Source organism: Astatotilapia calliptera, chromosome 18, assembly GCF_900246225.1.
Source record: "Astatotilapia calliptera chromosome 18, fAstCal1.2, whole genome shotgun sequence".
NCBI lineage: Eukaryota > Metazoa > Chordata > Actinopteri > Cichliformes > Cichlidae > Astatotilapia > Astatotilapia calliptera.
This window is the reverse complement of record NC_039319.1, coordinates 10630256-10655136: the sequence shown is the minus strand read 5'-3', so window position 1 is coordinate 10655136 and position 24881 is coordinate 10630256. Positions and strand designations below refer to the sequence as shown.

At 40.0% G+C, this 24881-nt stretch overlaps 1 protein-coding gene across 8 annotated transcripts in view; it reads left to right on the top strand.

Moving 5' to 3' along the window:
• Window positions 1–24881, top strand: part of LOC113011062 (protein tyrosine phosphatase receptor type M) — a 120674-nt gene that overhangs the window by 47791 nt on the left and 48002 nt on the right. For 6 of the 8 annotated variants that reach the window (XM_026150433.1, XM_026150431.1, XM_026150430.1 and 3 more), the window contains exons 9-15: window positions 3085–3286; window positions 5833–5935; window positions 15707–15980; window positions 18839–18875; window positions 19631–19705; window positions 21143–21278; window positions 22522–22551. In XM_026150433.1, the coding sequence (XP_026006218.1) occupies window positions 3085–3286; window positions 5833–5935; window positions 15707–15980; window positions 18839–18875; window positions 19631–19705; window positions 21143–21278; window positions 22522–22551 (857 nt within the window). The remainder of the gene's footprint in view (window positions 1–3084; window positions 3287–5832; window positions 5936–15706; window positions 15981–18838; window positions 18876–19630; window positions 19706–21142; window positions 21279–22521; window positions 22552–24881) is intronic. The other 2 variants (XM_026150435.1, XM_026150434.1) reach the window with 1 other exon arrangement.

Sequence of the window (24881 nt, the reverse complement as noted above, 5' to 3'; positions counted from 1 at the left end):
TGGGGGAGAGAGAAGACACAAAGTTAATGACATGCAATAGTGGCAATATAAATGCAAGGAGAGTGACAGAGAGGAAAGGTGCTCGGTGTAAAGGGAAGTCCCACTGCAACTTAGGCCTATACCAGCATAACCAAGTGATGGTTCAGGGTCACTTGGGCTGGTCCTGACTATGAGCTTATCAAATTCATCGGTGTCGAAAGAAGAAAAAAAAAAAATTAAGCCCCAATTTAAAAACGAGGGAGTGTCTGCCTCCTAAACCTCAACTGAGAAGAGCTCCATAAATAAAGACTCTGCCTCCCATTTTTACTACAGGAAACACTAGAAACCACAAATGCATCTGTACTCTGAGAGCCAAGTACTTTAATGGTATTTGTGGCATTTAAAATAAATTTTTTTTTAAGGATTCGGTATTTTAAAACTCGCATGGAGAAATGGAGAAAGAAAATCCAGTAAACAAAATGGCACGGGTCCACACTGGAAAATTGCAAAAGGAGAAACCAGCGATGATGAAGAGAAACACAGGACACATGAGATCGCCTGAAAATCCCACAGGCTAACCATACATTTGAGGGCTTTACTACAAAGCAGCATTCAGATCTTAGCCGGGAAGCTTTTCTAGGTCGACTTTAACCTGGATTTCACATTTTTTCAGAGGTGATTTTAATTCACTGAGGTACATCGCCATAGTAACAAACTCTAGACCTACGTTCAAGATTAGAGAGAACAGGATGTTAAAAAGAACAGTCTACAAAGAATATAGATACGTATAAATGAATTGATGTTTTGTTGGGTGATAAAAGAACAATTTCTGTTGATCTGTAAGGTTCTTTGGCAAATGTTTCACTCTGCTGTCTGCAGACCTGTCCGTGTTTGTGACTGGCCCTATGCAACCAATGTGACCACTAACATGGGAACACTCATAGCTACATTTGAAAACCCGGCGTTGACTTGACTGAGTTGATGTATGTGACCACTGATGTTTGGCTAAGTGAAGCCAGATAAGAAAAAGGATGGATATGTTGAGCTTGCTTCATAGTACTGTGCCCTCGGTGAAGAAGGATCACAATGTGCAGATGAAAATTAGATAAGAGGGTAGGAAGAGGACAAAAACGCAAAAAGCTACATGAGATAATCTTCAAAATCAGTCAGAAATTTTGGAATTAGAAATAATGACACAATAATGACACAGGTGGTGGTAGCAAAACAAGAAATGGAAGGAAAAAGAAACGAAAAAAGGATCATAACAAAGACTATGATAGCACTGTTCTGTTAAGATGTAAAGAGGCTTGATCGTTTAGGGCCCCATAAGTGAGGAGTAGGATTTAAATGTATTACATTCTCTGGCCTTCCCAAAGATCCAGTGTAGGGTTTAATATTCACATCACTTCATTTAAAAAGGGATGACAGACAAGTAAAACCTAGAAAGCCGCCGACTCGCTCCAGGTGTCTCCCCTCATCCCACATCCCAGTCTGGTTTTAGAAAAGTAACCCTGAATCTATTCTGCCTGTGTTCTCCAGAAGTTGCTTCTTATAAGTCAAGACCTTGCTTTGATTTGACATTATCAAAGAACTCAAAGTGAAATATATCTAACAAGGCTTGATATCAAAGAGACTTCAGCCCCATTCCTTTTTTGACCAGTGCTCCGTGAATGCTATTTTATTGACAGCTTTTCTGACAGACATGAGCCAACATTTACTGAAAGATATACAGCAGATTTTCTTTTAATTTAAATTCAGCGGCCAATCGTGGCAACACGAACTATTACAAAAATACACTGCATTGTACTAAAGTGTTTTTATAATGTATATTTGACTTATTGTCAATTAAAACTCAACTGATTTTTAAGTGTTTTTTCACAAACAAAATTAAACGAATAGAATTTATGTTCCATTGTTATTTTTGCTTTTTTTCAGAGGTGCTATAGGCATGTCTGTTTATGTCTTTATACGGTCATTTACCTCTGTCAGACACATCTAAACCAGTGTGGTCTGAAAACCGGGATATATATGGTCAAATGGGCCAGTTAATCTTCTTGGATAAGTTCTATTATTTGTTTTCCGTGAGTTATGTTATGGTTTTAAAAGCCTGCCCATATGCCCAGTGTTGACAAGTCATTCCAAATTCCTCTCCTGTAAAGTTATGATATAGGATTTGGCATCACAAGCTCATTTTGGAGACAAAGACTAAATGAGAAAGCCTAGAAGCATTTCAAAACTTGATGGACACAAATTATGCAGCACTCCAAACTCCCTTTGTGTTCCTTAATTGGAATTATAATGGAGGTTTTCCTTTACGAGCAGAGGCATTTTCTTAAAGTGGAACTTTACAGTTATTCAAAATGGATATTAGCAAAAACACTCACCTTAATGCTTCCCTCCAGAGCTCCCTGCTTTCATTAATGGAGAAGGAATACATTAAGTATATTTTCTCTCTCCTTGAAACCACAAGCTTGCATCAGCTTTGCCTTAAAAATATGTACCTATGCTTTTACAGACAATACTAACCCATATAATGAGACAGCGTGTCTCCACAGACCTTTTGTACTTCCCTAATTTTGGAAATAAGCATAAAACCTTGTTGACAAGTCAGAAGCTCATGCACAAAGCAAGACCTTTCAAAAAATTGCTTGAAGCACTGGCTTTAGAATTAAATCCAAATTCCACAGAGCTTTTTTGCATTACATGTGCAAATCATTTCGTCTGTTTCACTGGTGGAAGGCAGCATCCATTTGTATTTGGTGAAATGATTGCATTATTTACTGTACGGGTATTCCTAAATAGGGTGGTAACTCAGGGTCACGCAAGTGAGGAAACGCAGCATGAGACTTTTAAAAAATGCTTCTTGGCATTTTAGACTTGCAGAAGGGAAAAAGACTGGAAAAGTATGATAACACACACACCGCGACTGGGATGCAAAACCGCAAAACGGTAAGGACGTGTACATGATTTAGCTTGGTGAGTCGCTTAAATGCCTAAAACGCAAAATGCGTTTGTGGTATGAATACCAATCTTATTCATGATAAACAGTGCTGAATGCGGAGTACCAGAGGCCACGGTGAGAATGTAAATTTTCTTCCTTTCTAGATTTCCTACAAAGCGGTGAGCTCCTTTGACCCTGAACTGGACCTCTCCAACCAGAGTGGGAAGGTTGTGAAGCTGGGTAACGAGACCACCCACATGTTCACAGGCCTTTACCCGGGATCTACGTATTCCTTCACCCTGCGCGCTAGCACAGCCAAGGGCTATGGCCCCCCTGTCATCACCCAGTTCACCACCAAGATTTCAGGTCAGTGGGGTCAACAGCAAGACCTGTTACAGTGTGGACGATGCCAAACGAGCAGTGTACTGCTTATTGCTTCTAGAGGTCTTATGTCAAAATATGTGAAAGCAAAATGTTATTTCCTTTCACTCAAACAAACTTGGATTGTTGTGTACTTTGCATGTACTCTTATATTTTGTAGTTCTTTTTTTGTTCTAATTTTTGAAAACTGATGCTTTTTTTAATGTTTCATTTTGCAAATTGCCCAATTTAATAATTTATTTTCAAAAGCAAGCAAAATGCTGACAATTGCAAAAGCAGCATCTGATATAATGTAAATGTATATAAGCCAAGCTGATATAAAAACAGTCCCTACAGACATTAATGGTTGACTGTTTAAAATTACCGTTGTATGATATTGAAATAAAATGTTGCAAACATATTAAAACAGTTAAAAATGTAACACAACCTCATATACAGTATAATTGCTGTTATGCATGAAGGTACCGCGTGTATGAGGTTGTGTCATTCAGTGTGTCACAGGGTCAACTTCGCGCTCGTTGGTTTATTGCCAGGCTCGTGAAAGAAATGGATGCCTTTTAGTCAGGAGATTGATGGGAAACTGAGGTGCTAATCTACAGTGGGGCAAAAAAGTATTTAGTCAGCCACCGATTGTGCAAGTTCCCCCACTTAAAATGATGACAGAGGTCAGTAATTTGCACCAGAGGTACACTTCAACTGTGAGAGACAGAATGTGAAAAAAAAATCCATGAATTCACATGGTAGGATTTGTAAAGAATTTATTCGTAAATTAGGGTGGAAAATAAGTATTTGGTCACCTCAAACAAGGAAAATCTCTGGCTCTCACAGACCTGTAACGTCTTCTGTAAGAAGCTTTTCTGTCCCCCACTCGTTACCTGTATGAATGGCACCTGTTTGAACTCATCATCTGTATAAAACACACCTGTCCACAGCCTCAAACAGTCAGACTCCAAACTCCGCCATGGCCAAGACCAAAGAGCTTTCGAAGGACACCAGGAAAAGTATTGTAGACCTGCACCAGACTGGGAAGAGTGAATCTACAATAGGCAAGCAGCTTGGTGTGAAAAAATCAACTGTGGGAGCAATCATCAGAAAATGGAAGACATACAAGACCACTGATAATCTCCCTCGATCTGGGGCTCCACGCAAGATCTCATCCCGTGGGGTCAAAATGATCATGAGAACGGTGAGCAAAGATCCCAGAACCACACGGGGGGACCTGGTGAATGACCTGCAGAGAGCTGGGACCAAAGTAACAAAGGTCACCATCAGTAACACACTACAACGGCAGGGAATCAAATCCCGCAGTGCCAGACGTGTTCCGCTGCTGAAGCCAGTGCATGTCCAGGCCCGTCTGAAGTTTGCCAGAGAGCACATGGATGATACAGCAGAGGATTGGGAGAATGTCATGTGGTCAGATGAAACCAAAGTAGAACTTTTTGGTATAAACTCAACTCGTCGTGTTTGGAGGAAGAAGAATACTGAGTTGCATCCCAAGAACACCATACCTACTGTGAAGCATGGGGGTGGAAACATCATGCTATGGGGCTGTTTTTCTGCCAAGGGGACAGGACGACTGATCCGTGTTAAGGACAGAATGAATGGGGCCACGTATCGTGAGATTTTGAGCCAAAACCTCCTTCCATCAGTGAGAACTTTGAAGATGAAACGAGGCTGGGTCTTCCAACATGACAATGATCCAAAACACACCGCCCGGGCAACAAAGGAGTGGCTCCGTAAGAAGCATTTGAAAGTCCTGGAGTGGCCTAGCCAGTCTCCAGACCTCAACCCCATAGAAAATCTGTGGCGGGAGTTGAAAGTCCGTGTTGCTCGGCGACAGCCCCAAAACATCACTGCTCTCGAGAAGATCTGCATGGAGGAATGGGCCAAAATACCAGCTACTGTGTGTGCAAACCTGGTAAAGACCTATAGTAAACGTTTGACCTCTGTTATTGCCAACAAAGGTTATGTTACAAAGTATTGAGTTGTATTTTTGTTATTGACCAAATACTTATTTTCCACCCTGATTTACGAATAAATTCTTTACAAATCCTACCATGTGGATTCATGGATTTTTTTTTTTTTTCACATTCTGTCTCTCACAGTTGAAGTGTACCTCTGGTGCAAATTACTGACCTCTGTCATCATTTTAAGTGGGGGAACTTGCACAATCGGTGGCTGACTAAATACTTTTTTGCCCCACTGTACTTCTAAGTCAGGACTATAAATTTTATTGTGTGGGTGCATAAGGTGAATGTGTTCACAATTTCTGGGGATGGATTATAGGACTTTATATTGTATATTCGTTGGTAAAAAATTGAACATTATACAAAATGGTTTTACATTGTGGTTTCAAAATGACTACATTATCTTGCATTTTATAGCCATGTAAAGCTAAATTTGTTACAGTTATACATTTATGTTGAATTTGTAGCAGGATTTATGCCTGATGAATGCATCTCCTATTATAATATTATATTGCATATTATATTATAAACTAAAACAAAACTTCTGCTTGGTTTCCTCTTTAGCTCCATCCATGCCAGCATATGACCAGGAGACCTCTCTGAACCAGACAGACAGCACAGTCACTGTGCTGCTTAAACCCGCACAGAGCAGAGGTGCCCCAGTCAGGTAGGCTCTCACAATAACACCCACAAGCACACAGTCAAAAAAAAAAGACAAAATGGCATATTAAAATATCATCAACAGCAAATAGCTATCAAAGAGCCTGTATTTATCAATGCCTCATCATGAAGGAAAGTTGCCAGGGAAATTCAGTACCTTACTTCATGTATCTGAGTTTGTTTGTTTGTGGATTTTGATCCTGTGAAAGAGAAGCACAGCCTTTGAAGATCAGAACAAAGCTGGGGTAGCCGAGCCTAGCTTCAGGATCTCTTCCCTTGCACTTGTTTTATGTACCAGACTGCCCACCCGGAGTCATCACAGGCTTCTGGGGAAATGTAGGATTTTTGCCTGCTTGATGCAGCATTTATTAGTCATTGTTAAAGAAACGGTACAGTTGTTTTGTTCAAATGCCAAAAAGTCATGATTAGGGTTTATGCAGGCCGCTGCAGGGTTCTGGCAGGAGTTCATCTCGCTTGTTCTTCTGTTATTTTCCAATTGTATTTGTTTGGTTGTATTAGTGTACCTCAGCTCTGGAAGCCGGGACAATCAATTAGCCTGGCTAAGTGCAAAATTAAAAAATAATCTCCCCACTGGCAGGAACAAGATATTAAATGTTAATTATTGAGCTTTGGATTCCAGGCAGGTGGATGTAGCTTTGCCTTAAACAGATGGGTGCAGTATTGGTCTTTCCATCTATCTGCTGAGCTCCTTCTTTAAATAGTTGGTACTGGCCAACTGTGTTGGGGGTGCACAGAATAATAAAACATCTGACTAGCAATGCCCAGGTAAGTTGCTTTGCCAGGCAGTACATCAAACACAACTGAACAGTGGGAAGCCAGAACAGGTTCTGTAAGAACAGGGATAGGTTTGGGGTTGCTCACTGGATGCACGCACTGTCATGCACCCTTTAGAAGTATGTGGTGAATTAACATTCCAAGTTTTCCAAAGGAAGAACCTATTTTTTTATTTTTATTTTTTTTAGCACGGATTTATATTCTTGGCCAGTAACATATTGTGATTCCAGCCACCAGGACTGAGAGGAGTGAGTGGGAATGAACACTCGGGCTTGCTGTAAAACTCAATTTTACACCATCAACTCATCTGATTCCTTTAAAGATTACAGCCAGGAGATCTTTAGTCAGGCTTGTCAGCTCATGTTTTGCCGTATGTGCAGCTGCCCAGATTAATGCCCCAGCGCCAAACAGAGGGGTCTGAGCAAGAATGACAGAGTGATCACTTTTTAATTTTCTCCCAGGTACACTTCAGAAGGCCTTATGCAGGCTGCCATTCTTTCAGCTGAGTAATTACAAACCCCTAATTATAATTAACAGTGTGTTGTGAATTGGAGCTTCCATTCATTAGCATGCTGGACTCCTCTTTTTGTTTCCTGTTGGAAGGCATGTGCACCTCAGGAAAAGATGAAATGGATTGGGCTTTGGAGATAGCGACTTTAGTTTGAGACCCGTTCTGTTCTGAGCCACAACTGTGCAGTAATGCTTTAAAACTCGCACATTCAGTGCTTGTTAATTATTAAATACAGAGAAAATAGCGTGTTTTGATAGAGACGCTTAGTTTTAAGGATTATATATGTTTAATGAGTCTCAAGACAATCCATTAAAAAAATTCATCAGTAGAGTTCAGTACATGGCACAAATACACCTCAAAACTAATTGAGGAATCCTTTGATCACAGCAAAGCCTCTTCATGTCTAAACTTTAGAGGTTTTCAGGTACACGCTTCTATTCCCGCTTTCTCACTTCTCTTTAATCTCACAGGACGTAAAGGCCAGTGCACTGCCTGTTCTGCCTTCATGTGTGCGTCCAGTGCTTCGATAAATAAGAAATGCAAAAGAAAAGAGGTGGTGTAGGTTAGCAAACAGGGGAGATTATGATGCCGGTCCAAGACAAGATACTGGCAGGCTTTTGAAGGTGTTTTCCACCCCCAGCTCAAGTGACACACGATTCCTTTGAAATTTTAAGGTGACTTTAAAGTAGCTTCCATTCAGAGGAGTTGAGTTGGGCGGTCTTTTGGGATCTCCTGTCTGGACAGTAATGATAAATGTACTCATATGAGTCTCCCAGACTGAAAAAATAACAACCTCTCTAATCTCTTTTGGGTTAGAAGGGTGAGACGGCTAAGATGCGATTTAAAGTGAAGGTTCGTCGAAAGCTGCAAATATGTCCAAGCACCTGGAGAAACTGGAAGAATGGCCTGAAGTCATAAACTTCTGAACTTGGCTGATCCAGTCAGTCTGAGAGATTCTGTTAATCAAGGAGTTAAATTTCACACTATAGTTACTTATTTTTGCGCTACTGCTCATGTTGCAGGAGTAGCCATCTTTTCTAGAGTAGTGGGTGGCTCATTTTGAAATTGAACACTTTATGAAATCAGTTTTAAAGCCCCTGTGAAATAAGGATTTGACAAGGGAGAACACTGATCCACAGCACTACAGAGCAAAGCAGCACGGGGCTTGATTTGATAACGCAATCTTGCATGCTGATTGAGTTTAGGAGGTAATAGAGCTCCCGACATTTGAGTTTCTAACAGCAGATGTTTTGCTGTAATACAGGAAGGGGGAGCGCTCTGGAAGATCACACGATAGGTTAAAAAGGAAGACATAACAGACAACAAATGTCCATTTCACTTCAGCATCCTGCAGTCATGCTGATGTCAAATCATATTTCAGATGGATCTGGGCAGACGTTGTCACTGCTGAGGGAGGCAGTCGATTTTTCATTTGTGTAATTGCTAATCGGTATAACATTTCCAACTTGGAATTTGCTTCTAATCTCTGGGGATGACACGCATAGCCGGGAACAATTTTTACCAGAGGGGACACTGTTTCTTTAAGAGGATTAGCGAACTGTCTATCAGTCATGTCGCGTTAAACTAATGTTTGCAATAGCCCCTCGTCAGGGCCAGAATACGCCTCCTCACACCGTAACATCAAAATAGATGTGTACATGTTGATGCAGACATAAGTGATTTGAGATGCTTTCCTTATCATTCATGCCACTAAATCAGTCCTCTCTTTCTGCCATAACCTTTGCCTTGAGCAAGCTTAAATGCATATGCATAAACAGAAAAATGTATAATATATACAAATTTCAGTTCCATATTAAAGTAGGCCGGGTTCCCATATAGTTTTTACCCTGTAGCATCAGATTTTCTTTACTTCACCACGGCCTGAAATCAGTTAAAGGATTTTCTACAGTACTAAAATAAGCACTAACTTTCTTTGATCACAGCAGAGCAAACGCTAATAGCTGTGCCTAAACATGACACAACTCAGCGCTTTTTACGATTTAATGGCAAATGTAATCTATGGCACTTTCTAATTTGTTTGCTTTATAGCTTTATGGACACCAGGGAAATATAAAAAGTAAGAAGACAGGGGTACAGAGGAAGGATGCTGGGTCAGGAGAAGTGTGTTACTTACAACCACTCTTAAATCAGACGTATACTGTAGAGCCAGCCGATTAGCATTAGAGTGAGAGAGACAGTGATTGAAATGCTCCCCATACCCCGTTCCCTCAACTACTCAAACTGCCCAGAGTTCTCCCTTTATCAGCCCACATGAAAAATAAATCAGAGTTTCAGGTCACAATCCAGTCGATTTCGCCATAATTGGTTGGCGTCACATGGCGACAGAGCTGAAATCTATCGGACAGCAAGGCTGGAGGAGGCCTAATTGGTGTCAGTTCAGGTTGCAGTGCTACACCAAGAATACAGGTCTGCCCTGCCGGCCATTCTGACAGACCACTTTTAACGGCTTATACCATTCATCTGGTACAGCTTTTCACTTCATCCTTCCTTCTCTCTGTCTTTCCATCTTCTGTCGGAGAGTAAATTTCAATGGCTTTGGCATTAAGCATCATTACGCTTGTGTTGAATACATTTGAGATGTCAGTCAATCCATCTGTGGCATTCTAAACTTTGAGGCAAAGATCAGCTGATTAGGTTGTGGTATCCAAAGGTCATGCCACTGTGAAATTACAGCATTTTTATGCTTTCCATGACTGGGGTTGTTGGTCTGTACACAGGCCACGCCAATTCTTAACTTTTTAAAGTACGTGGACTCAAAGAATTGGTTAGATTTTCATAGTAAATGTCTAAAGTTTGTTTATGACTTTGCAAAACAATTGTTATTCTCAAGAATTCAAGAATTTTTACTTACTATAAAATTTCACACAAATGTCCTGAAACTTGAACTAAACTACTGTGCAAAAGTCTTGAACTGCACCTAATTTCTTTATATTTTGCTTCCACAGAGCAGGACTTCCTTGTAGTTTTTTTCCTAATTCCTTTTTTTTTTTAATGGTTTTGTCCAATCCCTCTCCGTGATTTCTAAAGGTCTTTTAAAGTTTTTCATTGAACATTGGCTGGTGTTTCACTCATTTTTAGTCCAGCCCTCATACCTGATCATTTTTGGATAAATACTTTTCGGGGGGGTTAAAACCATCTAGCAAGTACTAAAAAGGATCCTAACTCAACGAATGAATGACAGTTGTCTACATGTAACAGACAACTTGGAAAAGAAACCATATAAAATGTTATATTTAGGTACTTTATCACAGAGAGCCTGATGGGGGAAAACATGTAGCTTGTTGCAATTGATTTAATGGAATCTACAAAAACTGCAAATCATAACTTACATTGACAGACTTAAAATGTCATTTTTTGCACTAATAAGGTGATTGCCAAAGAGCTATCAGCTGGCAATTTTTTTTAATCCCAGCATGGTGTGCACTGTGTCCTTAAAAAGTTTGAGGAAACTGGAAAGTAGAAGACAAAACAAGTGACAGCCCTAAAATTTAATTTCCAGGAAAAAAAAAAATTCAAATCCTTAAAAGACCTGACACAGGACCCGAGACATGGTTCTGACCTTCAGTTGATTCGTCTACTGTTCACCGTTCGTCAGAAAGGGCCTCAGTAGCAGGGTGGCTGTCAAGAAGCCATTCTCATGGAACGGAAATGGGGACAAAATGTTTGAGGTATACCAGATTGCACAATAACTGGACTGACAATAAGTGGCAACATGTCTTACGGAGTAATGAATCCAAAATTGGCATTTTTGGGTTAAATTATTATCAATATGCATGGGGGAGGTCAGGGGAATGAGGTACAACACAGAGTGTCTACAGTCATCTGTAAAACATGGCAGAGATGCATTTCAGCCAATGGTTTGGGGGATCTTGTCAAAACTGATGGAATTATGAAAGCAGAAAAATACCATCAAATTTTCATCTACCGTGCAATACCATCTGGAAATCCACTGATTAGCAAAGCCTTGATATTTCAGCTGGCAATGATCCCAAACACAATTTCAATGCAATAAAAGCATACCTTGATAGAAAAACACAGAGCATGGATCTCAACAGTATTGAAGCAGTGTGGGATCATCTTGACAGAGAACGCAACAAAAGGCAGCCAACATCCAAAGAAACATTTCAACTGTCCTTCAAGAAGCCTGAAGGACTACTTGAAGAAATGACAGGAAAGCTTGCCTTTGAAAATCCAGGCCGTGTAGAAGAATAAAGATGGTCATACCAAAAATTGACTTTCAAGTTTGTTAGGATTAGACAAACTTTTGTCCTTTGCCTATACTGTAATTCCATTTATGCTTGCACCTGTACCAATAAGTCATTGCACCCATTTCTCATTTGTCTGGAAAAAAGTGGAAAAAAGAAGGCTGGCCCTAAATTTTGCACAGTACTGTAAGTTAATATGATAAAATTGCAGTACTGCAACATTGACTACTTGTAGCTTTCATACTCTTTCCTGTCACTTTGGGATTTTAGTTGATCAAGTACAAAGAGAAGCGGACGTATCCTTTAATATGTCAATTAAGCATTCAAAATGAGCATATATTAATATTATACCCCCTTTTTTTTTCTTTTTTTTTTTTAAAAGTACTTGGAGTACTTGGGCATTTTGCTTTAAGTGATTATACTTTAGTAAATGATTTGAAGGCCCCTTCTATCATCAATGTGAATGCAAGTTTCTTGCAATTCCCCCAATTGGTATATCAAGAGAGACATGAGCTACAAAGGATTTTTGTTCTTGCTACCAGAGCCATAGTTGTTCATCTGTTGTAGTTTTTTCGGTGCTCATTCATGTCATGCCAAATCAAGGAAATGACTAAATCACTCTGGTCTGTCAAAATGATTCATGATGTAAATTGTGAACTCAGCATGAGGTCACAAGGTGTCAGCTGCTCAAGGGCATATTTACATGCTTGCACTAATTACAGAAAAAAGGTTTTTAGAACAACGTGTATTTTTGCCACCATTAAACTCATGAGTCAGTTTTGCATTTAAGCCGTTGCAGTGAAAATGGTATAGTAAGTGTTCTACTTTAAATATTTTATAGCAGGAGAGCAGTTTAGCACTGACACTCTTTTAAGTAAAACCAGTAAAGGAGGTTTTATTGTCTCCATCAGTTACAGAGAAGAACAAAACTGTTTTATTAAATTGCAAATGTATTGTGCGCTAGATTTCGGTTTCTTGGTGCTGTAAATATTCTGTGGAGAAGAAGCACTGAATTAGATTTCCACATTACAAGAGTTTTTACCCTTGGAACCTCATAGCCTTTGGCACTTGGTATTTTGCCTGAGGAAAGGAAACCAGTTCTATTCATACTGTGCCTGTCATTAAGTCGTAGCACAGCTGCATCATCATATCATAAGGAGCCACCCAGGGAGAGCCAGCGCTAGTTTTTTGTTTCACTGTCTGCAGATTGATTTGGAATATAAAGTACTAATATGAGCGAGCTGAGAATCAGTGTACATGCTACAGCAAATATTTACTGTGAGTATAATGTGTTTTATTTCTCCAAAGGAAATATGCAGACGTGCAGTCCTTCATGGGTTATGTCTTTAAAAACAGATAGTTATCCATCTTACTTGATGAGTAATGTGACTGACAGCAGAGATAATTAGAGATTAAATTAATTATATTTAAAACTTCATCGTCCTATTATAGTTCAAATCAAATCGACAGTGTTCTGGCTGAGGCTTCCATGAAGTCTAATCATTTATTTCTCTGCTGTTCTGCAACTACTTAAGTGGCTCCCGTGTACCGTCTCCACCTGCCCTTTGACCTCTGCTCTCAATAGGGGACAGTAATTAAAGCCTGATTTCTCCTGCAGACTCTCAGCAGGATTAAATATTTCATCACCTCCCAACCCAGTGCTAAATAGGAGAGCTCCAAGGAATTGGGACACACCCACTAAGAGCAGAGGGGGATTTTCTAATGACACAGCAAGCATCTTATGATAAACTATAGGGTTAAAGAGCACATGCTGTACACACAAAGGGGATACTTAATCATCCAGTACCAACCGCGGGGAACAATTGATCATCTCCAGGGCTGTTTGTACTGCAACTGCACAGCTTAAGAGTACAACCACAACAGTGCAGCTATTTTTCTTTAAAAGATATTTCTTTCCACTTGTTGTAATAATCTAGGCTAAGGAACATGTTCAGGGTCACCAAAGCTTTACACCTCGGTAGGCACTAATATTTCTTATGGCACAATGCAACTGAATAGATAAATTGAATTCACTGTTAGATGGTTATGAAGGCTTCAGGATGATTGTATTTTTCATATAGCCTTTTTAGTTAGAAACGCTTTTAAAAAAAGGCAGATTAGTAATTTATCATTTTCTTATCTCAAATTCTAATCAATTAATATTTCATCTAGTATTGTAAGTTTATGCTTGGTTAGAAAGCTGTATCCAAAGACTGCAGTGCCTTGCATAACACTAACTGCTAATTAGATAGTAACACATACATTAAAACATAGCCCTATTATTTCAGATGCATTAAAAGGGTTCTGAAACGCACTGACACTATACAAATGCTAATGAAGTCCTGTTCAGCGACTCAAATAAAGCTGCATATCAAGTTCACTCTATCTACAGTGTTGCTACTTTCTCATGGTAACCTTGGATAACTGATCAGTGGTTTTACACAGTGGGATTCCTAGACTTCCAGTATAGAGGGGGCAATGAATGCCTTTCAAGCACTGCAAATGTTGACTTCAAAATAGTCTAATTAAATTCTAAATGAAGTCAGATGGCAGACAAAGCAGGTAAAATGAAGAAGGCAAGGAAGATTTGTGCTACCAGATATAAACACATCATATGGATATAGTTTACATGTCTTCAGGTATAAAATGGGCTCTTAGTTCTTGCACCAACATACTGTGCGTATACTCTGTCCTCGTTTACAGTGGTTTCTAGATTCTGTGTGAATTGTTAAGTGTTTACGTCCATTGTTTTCTGCATTGCAGTCTTCAGTCATAGCTTTCATCACCAGCCTTCAGTGGAATAACACATGTGTTAAATTGCCTGTATGATGGTCCTTGCAGGAGAGCATGTACAGTAAGGAAAAAACCCCACAAACTCTAGAAAACAGTGTGGGACTCGTGGTCCTGTTTAAACAATAGGCAAACGATTTATTTATGTATTTATAAACACGATGCAGTTGCGAATAAAAGCTCTTAAACCAGCTCCGCAAAACTAGAGCTCCACCATATTTCATTCATTTCTGAAATCCTTCATTCATAGAGCACACAAACTTTGCTCCATCGTCTGTGATAATGCGTTGTTGGTTCTTTAGCTCTTTTGCAAATGGATCACTAGTTCCCAATCATGGCTGGTTATTCTGCGTGGCAGCTGTAAACAGACTCTTTGTCACTCAGCGACTCAATGGATTTAACAGGAGGTCCACTTCAGATGCGCGATGCATACTAACATGAACATCTATAAGACAGTCAGTCTCCCCCTCAGGCTAAGTGGCCGGCTCGGAGACAATGTCATCCCTGTCAGAGTCACAGAGGGCTGCAGGTTTGATCTAGCTAAACACAAGACTTGGATGGAGAGGAAATGGAAAGAGCCGTTAACCTTTTCATTTGCTGAATAATGAAAAGGCAAATAAATGTCCCGTGCCACCGCTCATTTCTGTTGGCCGGTATTTTTCAGTCTTTTATGTTGACTTCACTTTTAAGAAGGGATTTATATAAATAGAGTTCTTATTTAGTCGAGAAAAACAAGTAATTTATTGCTGTAGCATTTACACAGCGGGCAGACAATCAATTAGTTGTAAATATGCTTTAATGCATTTGTAATTTATTAAATAACATTAATGGTATTGTTACTCAGTGTATAGCTGATTGCCCACATGTAAATGCATGTTGTGCTCACTAGTTTTACACTACATCACTAATTAATAATAATTGTAATGATAATCATAGTCATAATTATATTTATAGTAATATATCTATATATATATTCATAAATGGCATATTAAGGAGGACTAATGTTATATGAACTAAGTCCTCGCTAATACTGTAACTTACTGATACCTTAATGCTTAATAGTGTGACATTATAAAGTGCTATTAATGCATTTAAGTAAAAGGGAATGTATACATATCTGACAGACATTGCAAAACCAGTGTAATATTAGTTTTAATCCAACAGAAGTTCTATTTAAATAACTTGTTATATAATTAAAGTTAGAGAGGATAAGAACTTGGTTTGCATTACATAAATCTCTTATTTCTTGTCTAAATGAGTAATTTCTGGAGACTCAGTTCGCTCTGAGATTTGGAGCTTTGCAGCATGCATGTTTGTGGCTTTCATAAAGGGACAATTTTTACACTTTATAAAGCAAACTGGCAAAGCAGAAAACTGTCTGTATTGCCAGTTGAATTCTACAAGAGCCTGCTTGGCCCAGTGGAGTATGTTAATTTTGTTTGTCCTGCATTTTCAGTGCGTACCAGGTGGTGGTGGAGGAGGAACGTCCACGCAGAGCACGAGGGACGGCAGAAATTTTGCGCTGCTACCCAGTTCCCATTCACTTCCAGAACGCCACGCTTCTTAATTCACAGTACTACTTCACTGCTCAGTTCCCCGCTGCTGGCATCCATTCGCCCCAGCCCTTTACTGTGGGGGACAACAAGACCTACAATGGGTACTGGAATGCCCCTCTGCTGCCACAGAAGAGCTACAGTATATATTACCAGGCGGTCAGCACAGCCAATGGGGTGGGTGGCTGTCATTTCTTATTATTTTATACAGCATTTTCTGCACTATAGCTAAACCATGGCTCTAAATTGAACTTGACTGGCAGTTAAACGTAATCAAGTCCTGTAATGACGACAATAACGTGCCTGTGTTTGTGTATTTCCATCTTACCAACAGCAACTAGATTTTTACATCGTGGTGTTACTACTTTAAGGTTGGGATGAGAATTAATCAAATATTAGTTTTCAATAGTGTATACAGTAGTTACCTAAAAATTACTGTTTTTGTTAACCTAAAATTAGTCAATCATACACTTTATGAAAAAAGTGTCACAAGAGTTTCTCAGCCATACAAACCTGAAGAAACATGAAGGTCCGTTAGCACAATTTTTGTGCTGATGTTAATATTTGGACCTTTGCAGTTACTGAGTCTATGGAGCACTGGCAACTTTTACTTACTATCCTCCTCAGCGCTCTGTAATCCCTCTGTAATTTTACACGGTCTCCCTCTTTGTAGGGTTGTTAAGTTGTTGAGGTTCTTTCTTAAACACTTTTACTTTAAAATTTAAAGCTGGTTGTAAAATATCTTGGAGGGAAAAATATAATAAATGGACTTGCTGCAAAAGGGTCTGAATTAAATTTGAAATGACCCATTCCTTGAGAAATGTATATAAAGACAGACTGCGTGGCTAGATACTTGATTTTATACCACTGTGCCAATGGGACTGAAAGCACCTGAATTCAGAGATTAAGAGGGTGTAGCTCAATATTGGCCTATATTGTGTATCTACAGTAGGATCTATGGGCTATGATGTTGCCTTATTTCCACAGTAGTTCAGAACAAGCAAACCAAACACTGGCTTAGAATGGGACTTTTGCATTTCTCTCATTTTTAGCTACCACCATAGGTTTTCCCGAATGCTTTGAAGTAAAGGTGGGAGGTGAAGTGAGAGGTATTCAGATGGATTTGCAAGTTGAAGCTATGCTGCTTGAGCACTGAATACTTTTACTACCTCCTCCGACCAAAGAATGACTGAAATGAAATAAAAATTCGAACTTGTGAAATTCTTTCTCCATTTGAAGCCTTTATGCGACACAGTGCCCTGCCTTGTCTCAGTGCACGCACAATACGCTTAAAGGACGCACAAACACAACTAAACGCTAAAGACAATATAACGATCACTGCCTAGGTGATTCAAAGGAATTAAGGTACTAAGCATAGTAACTGCTCACGTTGGCAAGCACATGCATGGCAACCTTGCCATTTCACACAGCTTCTGATAGGTGCTGCAGTACTCTTGTGAGTTTACTAACGACACTTTGTGTAGTCTTAATGGTCCGCAACAGGGTCAGGCTTGGAATGCAGAGCTCTGTGTCGTGACATGCCTCCCTCCATTCCTGTGGCCCTCTTCTCCTGCCTTTTGCTATGGAGCTCTATGCCAAATACCAGACAACTCTTTGATCAACAGCATTTAAGAGCGGCAGTTGTCCCAGTGGCAGTTAAGTGTGAGAGACAGGGAACAACAATAGGGGCTACCAATCGTACAGGTCGCAGCCTCTGTCATCAAGTGGCATTTGGCAGGGCTCTCCCTCGATGGAGCCGCAGCAGACAGCTCAATGGCAACTTCAAGAGCCTTGCCAATTGTGGTCCTGAATGAGAATCACCATAAACAGTCTCCTTGAGAAACACCAGCGTGTCTTTAAGGAGGCAATACAAATAGCATGTGAGCCTGGGCTGAATCCAGTTAGAAAGTTTTGCTCTTGAGAGTAAAGCACTGGCAGTCTGAAACCTTCCAGGGTGAATCAGTGAGTCGGATGTATTGTCTGACGGCGCTCTTCTTTGAACAAACAAAATGAAAGCGTCTGTGTTGATACAGCATAGAGCTCTGTCTCCGTAATGGAGACATCTCTGACATCATTTTTACATTCAATGTTTTGATTCACAGTGGGCAAATGCACTCTCTTTTATTAAGCCTTCACTGTCAATAGATGGTCCTAGAAGCCTTTATTAATGTCTGATGATTTTGGTATGATTTGTTTGGGCCTTTTAAACAAAATTAGCACTTAGAGAAGGTGTGCGCCATCCATACCTAGAATTTTTTTTCAGCCTTCTGTTCAAATAAAAATCAAATGTGACTTGCAATGTTGCCTTTAATGAAATAACCATCTGACGGCTTAAAAGCCACAGTAATGGGAATGCACATGCACACAGGATCACATCTTTCTTTCTTCTCCTTATTATGCCTCTCATGGCCTCCCTCCCATGTGGTTTCATTGCTCATTGGACAGTTTGGCCGGGACAACACAGGGACACAGCACTCATGTCTTTTGTGCTGTATTACTCATTGCCTCCCTGTTCGTCTCATGTCCCTTTTCTTGTAAACCAGAATATTGTTGACAACAAATTTCACTGCCAACAGCGAGAGCAGTGTTTTCAATTTCTTTTTCTTTTTTTTTAATGTTGTTGAAGGCTGTTGTCAGAGCTGGAACTTCATTACATATTCAGAAAGTCTCCCTGACGTGTCATTTTTGGAGCTCTGCATGCTGGGTTGGTGTCGCTTGTCACAGGGCTCTGGTTTCTCCACAGTGGCTGACCACCTTGAGCCGCAAGCTGCCGACAGATCGCTGTTGGCTGACAAATCAGCAGCTCAGCACCACTAATCTGTGCTGTGGGCCCTCTCGCTTAACTGCGTTTTGTGTCACAGTCATTGAGCTCAACAGATGATAGGGGACAGCATGGAACTGGCCTTGCTGTTTTGTTGTAACTATGGGTTCTTACATAGGTGTTGTTGCTGCTGTAAGTCTGTCTTTGTGTGTGCATCTCATAATAACCTATTTCCCCATCTCTTTTCCTCCTTTTTATTTATCTCTTGGTACAGGAAACCAAAATCGACTGTGTGCGAGTTGCCACTAAAGGTAGGACTAGATCGGTTTGTGTGAATAGAGATGTTTACGACATGTACTTCCTAACGTCTCTTGCATTCGAATTCTGGGAACTAACAGAATTAACGTGTGTTTTTTTTTTTTCTTTCTAAATGACAACAAAAGTGTGAGATGAGACAAAATTGTGTGATAAATGTAGTCAATTTATCGATTGAAGCGTGTTTTCCGTGACTTGGAGGCAGCCTGTGTGCCCACGGAGGTCTGTAGGTACTTAGCTATGCTGCCTCAACGTCCTGCTCCACACATTAGGGGTGATGAAGTCTAAGCACCATTGATCTGGGAGCAGAATTGATAAGGCCAGAGGGAGCCGTAGTCACACTCTGCTGTGGGCCGTGGGAGGTCCTGTCACACGCCCTGACAGTCTCTTATATTGTGTAGTTTGCATGCAGCCCTGCTATAGATTTCTTGGTGGAGTTCCAGATGTCTCCATCTACATGGCTCAATAGGCAAAAGCCAAAGAGTTCATGGGCTGTGGAATTTTATCACCTGTAGAAATATGCTTTAGTGCCCTACATTAGACTCATAAAGATATTACAGATATTAACCTTTGTGAAATTATTGCTTCTGCAGACTTGCTGGAACAAACTAAAAAAAAATCCCTGCTGTTACTGCTATTTAGTGTCTTTCATGGAGGTGTTGCATGATGGGACTTGTGTTCAGTGTGGCCTGTTTCTCTTTCTTTGTCTCTTTTTACTGCATGCCCTCCTGGATCCACTGACTATACACAGCCGCCATACTCGTGACTCAGCTCACAACCCCGTACATCCGCATCGTCCCAGCGCCCGGTGACAACCAACTAACAGGTCCGTTATTCTCTCCACAGCTTGGTAGTAGCGCTCTGGATTTGAATTCATGGGTGGGGGCACTCATGATTCCCTAAACAGGAGGGGGGGGGCAACAAGTGAAATGTTGCATGTGTGCATTTTTTTGTTTATCGTCTTACAATTTGCATAAAGTCATTATGATTAAATCAAAGACTTGACGACGTTGCCTTCTACCTTCATCTCCTCAGAATTACTGGACATTAAAGGCCCGTTTGAGGTGCGATTGTCATTTGATGTGTCAATGTTGGGAGATTTTTGACAGGAGTTAATCCCCTTTCATGAATATTTCTCATTATTTCTGGGAGATTAAGGGAGAGTCGGTGCTGGTTGTTGCAGCTGTGACAACTGCAAACACACAAAAGGAAGCTCAAGTGAAACTATTTAAATTCTGCTCAGTTTTTTACTTGTTGGTGCACAAATCGCCCAAGTTCACTGACAGCACAGAGTTGCGGTAGGGTGACGCACAGCCCCCGCGGCTCTATCGAGGATTTGTCACTGACGGCGAGATTAGCCTCTAACGGTATATTGGTACAAAATCAGCTCCATCAATCCAGACATGATGATGTCACCCGTCTTGAAATCCTCCACAGCCCGGGCCTTAAAATTGTATATTTTTAAATAAAGGCACTTGGTGGCTGTTGATAACGACACACCAGAGGAAGAACAATATGTCACAGCCGGCCCGGGATGGATATTTAACTTTTTGATAGGAAGAGAAAATGGCAATTCTGGAGAGAGAAGGAAGCTCACTCTAAGATATTTGACATAACAATTTGTCATTCTAAATTTACCTCTGGTGACAAGGAATAATGGTGTTGTTGAGGTGGACAGTTGTGATTCTGGCAGCATTGCCTTCTGAGTGCTTCTTATCACTTCTCAAGGAACAGATGCTGTTAAAAACAAGCTGTTTTCTCCCACATCTTCCTCTCTCTTTGTGCCTCTCGTTGTTGGCTATCTCCTTTCAGGCTAATATTTAATGTTTTTGTTATTTCAGTCATTTTTATCTTCTTGGGCATTATCTTTCCCGCCCTGCGTCTTACATTTTTCTACAGCCCAGCAACCATTTGCCTCAAATGTGATTAACCAAGGGTAAAGATGGTATGCACTTATCTCTCTCAGTGCAGCTTGATCCACAGAGCGCTGATGTCCACTAAGGGCAGAGCTAGAGGTGGTCTTTAGGACAATAGGGAGTCACTTGCTGTTAGGATTAGCATTAGTCTTTGTTTGTACTAATATTTATGGTCCTTGGAATATTGGTGCACTGATTCCACACTGTCAAATCAGTGAGAAGATATACTGAATATATAGATTAGTACTTGGGTATTGGCTTAATGTGGCACAACATAAAATGGTCACGAGATGTGCTCGAATCTGTGCTCCATTTGTTTGACTCTTATCCATCACTGTGTTTTTCAGGAGCAGCCACTCATAAGCCTGATGCAGTGGAGCCCGAGAAGCAAACTGACCACACCGTAAAGATCGCAGGGGTCATCGCCGGTATCCTCCTCTTTGTCATCATCTTCTTAGGAGTGGTGCTGCTCATGAAGAAAAGGTAAGCTTTTTTTTTTCGTCCCCCTCCCCCCTTTTAGTTTTTGAATGACTATTTCAGATTTGTGGAAGTGGCTGAACTTACTTGCAGAGCACCAACAAATAAGTAGTTTCAGTTTCATCAGTTTGTATATTTTTCCCTCAAACAGTAGCATTGTCAGTGTCGTAGTAAATAATTAATTTGATTATGTTGATACGCCCCATTAAGGCTGTTTACAGCCATGAGATACAGTGTGCCATGAAAAATTAATCCGTTTCCACGGCACCCTCAAACAAATGTGCAGCGCCTCAGTGACACTGGGATGGGAAAGAAATATGTTTTTGAGTGCCGTGGTACGGAGAGAGGCGTGAAGGAGATAAGAAAGAAAATGTGATGAAAGGCTCAAAATCAAAGAGGATGGCCGTATAACTGAAGGCTAAGTTTACATTAGCCCCGGACCCAATACTGGAGAGAGGTCTTCTGTACATATCCCAGCAATCAGGGGAGCTAAAGCTCAGCAAATATCAACCCCCTTTTGTCCACGGCGAGGCTTAAAATAATACAGTGCCAGTTTCTGCAGAGATTTCTTCATTCCCAAGTAAAACTTATTGTGCGTTGCATATAATTTGTCCTTTTGATATGAAATTGCATGTCTCGAATTCAAGTCTAAAGGTCAGCACATTAGATCAAGTAGATGTAGCTGAGTGGGAAGACATAGTTATGCACTGATATAATCACTGTGTTTCATGTTTATTTTTGACGGTAATATAAGATTCTTCATACAGCAGGGCCTTTCTGCGTAGCACAGCAATCAGTGGGTGGGTGTGAAAATCGGCACACAGTAATGGAATTGTTTTCAATTAGCCTTAATCAAACCGGAGATGGAGATGACTTCATTGGTTGAATTTTGTGTAATTTACCGTTATCAACAGGGAATCAGAGTTGTGTTTAGACATTCAAACGTCTCATTAAGTTTCAACCTTGGAGGTCAGATATGGTAATTTTTTTTATAGGTGTATCAAATTATGTGTTCATAAAAGGGGGTTTTGGTACTGTACTGAGACCCCTTACCAAAGCATGACATGACTCCAAGCGATCACCTTTGCCCTCACGATCACTAGTTTACCTCCACGTATGCCACCATATCTGATTTTGTTCATTTCTTCTCTTTTTTCAAACATTAATATATTTTTACTTTTTCTTTCCTTTTCATTCCATCCCCTCCCCTCCTCCACTGCTTAAATCCTACCACCACCCCACTCGGCAGAAGAACCTATCACTCCTACACTTACTACCTGTAAGTAACCACTTTGTGTAATGTTAGTGCCATGCTTCTCACCCACACACTGTTTCCCATGCATGCAAAGAGCCATGTCATCCTCCTCCTGCCCAGAGCTATTACAGAGGCCCAACTGTAATCTCTGCTGGAGGAACGGAGGACGCCACTCCAATGCATCTCCACACGATGAACAGATCACAATGTATGTCACATTGGCTCAACTTCTGATGAAAAGAAGAAAGACACGCCTACACCCCCACAAAATAAACCTGCCACAGAGATGTTATTGCAGACGTAGTTTCTGCCAGATTTATAAGGAGTTTGTTTATCAAATGATGATGAACTTAACTGCCTTAATGATTGTACTGCTGCCGAACTCATCTTGTGAAAGAGAAGAAAAAAAAAAATCAATCCAGCACCACTGCTTTTTTTTTTTTTTTTTTTTTTTATTGAGTGTGAATTTTTCATTTGCCTCAAATGATTTCGTCTCTGTTGACTTGTCAAAGCTAGATTTCTTTTTCTTTTTCTTTTCTTTTTTTTGAAGTGCTTATCGCAGTGTATCTACACTTCAGTTGTGCCCAGAACTTCAATGAGCTAGTCCAAATATTTCACTTTTTCTAAACTTTTATATACTCTTCAGATGCAATTGATAACTCTGAGCCTGATTAACCACACTTGTAGTTTAATTACCCACAAATTTTGAACATCGCTAACATGTTGACTTTATCGATTTGGCTCCATGTGCATGTGATAATTTGTAGTATTCTTTACCCCCCACACCATCCTGTCACACTTTCATCAAATCATCTCAAATTTCTCATGCTTTTTCTCCCCCCCCCTTTTTTTTTTTTTTCTTTTTTATCCAGCATGGTTTTTGGACCTTTTTTTATTTTGCGCAACCATCCCATTGATTCTATGGTGATGGTGGAGTTGTGTCTTTAGCTAACAAGATGCTTGCATCACTACAAAAAAAGCTGATGTGATCATAGAATATCTCTCTATTCTATTTCAATGTCTCCGACATCACAAAACAATAACTGAAGCGCGCCTTTATGCGCTCTTAATGTAACAGATGATTCCACATCACACTGCTGAATGGTAAAGAAGCTTATTCTGCAGCTCTGCTTTCCCTGCTGTAGCTCATAGGCTCCCTCTGTAGTCTTTGTGATGGATGCCGACTAATCTGTCTTGAGATGACTGTGATCAGAGAAGAGAATGGAGGCTGCCTCGCATCAAAGAAAATCTCAGAATACACCTGGAGATAATACAACCCTGAATACTCCGAGTGTCACTCATTTTAGATCACAGCTGTCTAGAATGGAAAGCCCCAATGACTTAGAAGAGTAGTGCCTTCAAAGCTGAGCGCACACATCGGCCAAAGCTAAGCAAGAAAATATTGGTTGCTGTGAAATCATCAAAATAGCAGTTTTGTATTCTTGGTATTTTATTGTTACTTACACGTGTTCTTCTCTTGGTTTGATGCACATTTTTAAAAGGAGGAGAATTTTATCAAAACAGCCGATTCCTTGCCAAAAAAAATGTCAATGCAGTTCTTCAAGAAGCGTACAACAGAAGCACGTACAATGATTCATTGAAATGCTTCAATTAATAATTTTACATCAGAAATTTAGGATTTATTAGCAAATTTTGGTGATAGTGGTTTCATAGTGATGCACTTTATTGTGTTTGCTCTGATTGGCAGGTTCCAGGTCACTTAAATTAACACATTCCACCAGTTTACTGGATGTGTTTAGAAGACAGCCCATGTTAAAAGCTTTTGGAAAATCCCTTCAAATAGGCATTTTTTTCCCTTAGTGTTGATTTCTGTGGCAGTGAGGTGATAGTGGAATGCCAAATGTTGTGACTCCCCTCTAAAAGTGTCAAGATAACAACATGATATGAGGCTAGTAAAGAAGGATTAATGGTCCCCTTGAGAAAATGTGCTGTATATGCTGCAATATAGGCATACATAACACTAGAGGAAAAAGTTTTTTAATATAGATACAGAGAGAAAGAAAGACAGGTATACTTTTTTTTTTTCCCCCCCCCCATATTTTAACTCTTTCGCAGGTTCATTGTAACAAGTACATCGCCTCTACACAACTGCTACAATGAAACATCTACAACGCTGCAAAGGCCTCAGAACATTTTCTTACAGAATGCATATTTATTCTTCAGTTGCTAAAGAATATAATACACATTCAGAAAGTAATATTCACATGACAAAAAAATTAATGATTTGACTAACTTTTTAGTTTTTTGTTAACATATGTTATCGAAAGGTATAATAGGTCATCAGTTAAATGCATAAGGATTTTAAACACTAGGCCTTCTTTACTATGTGATGT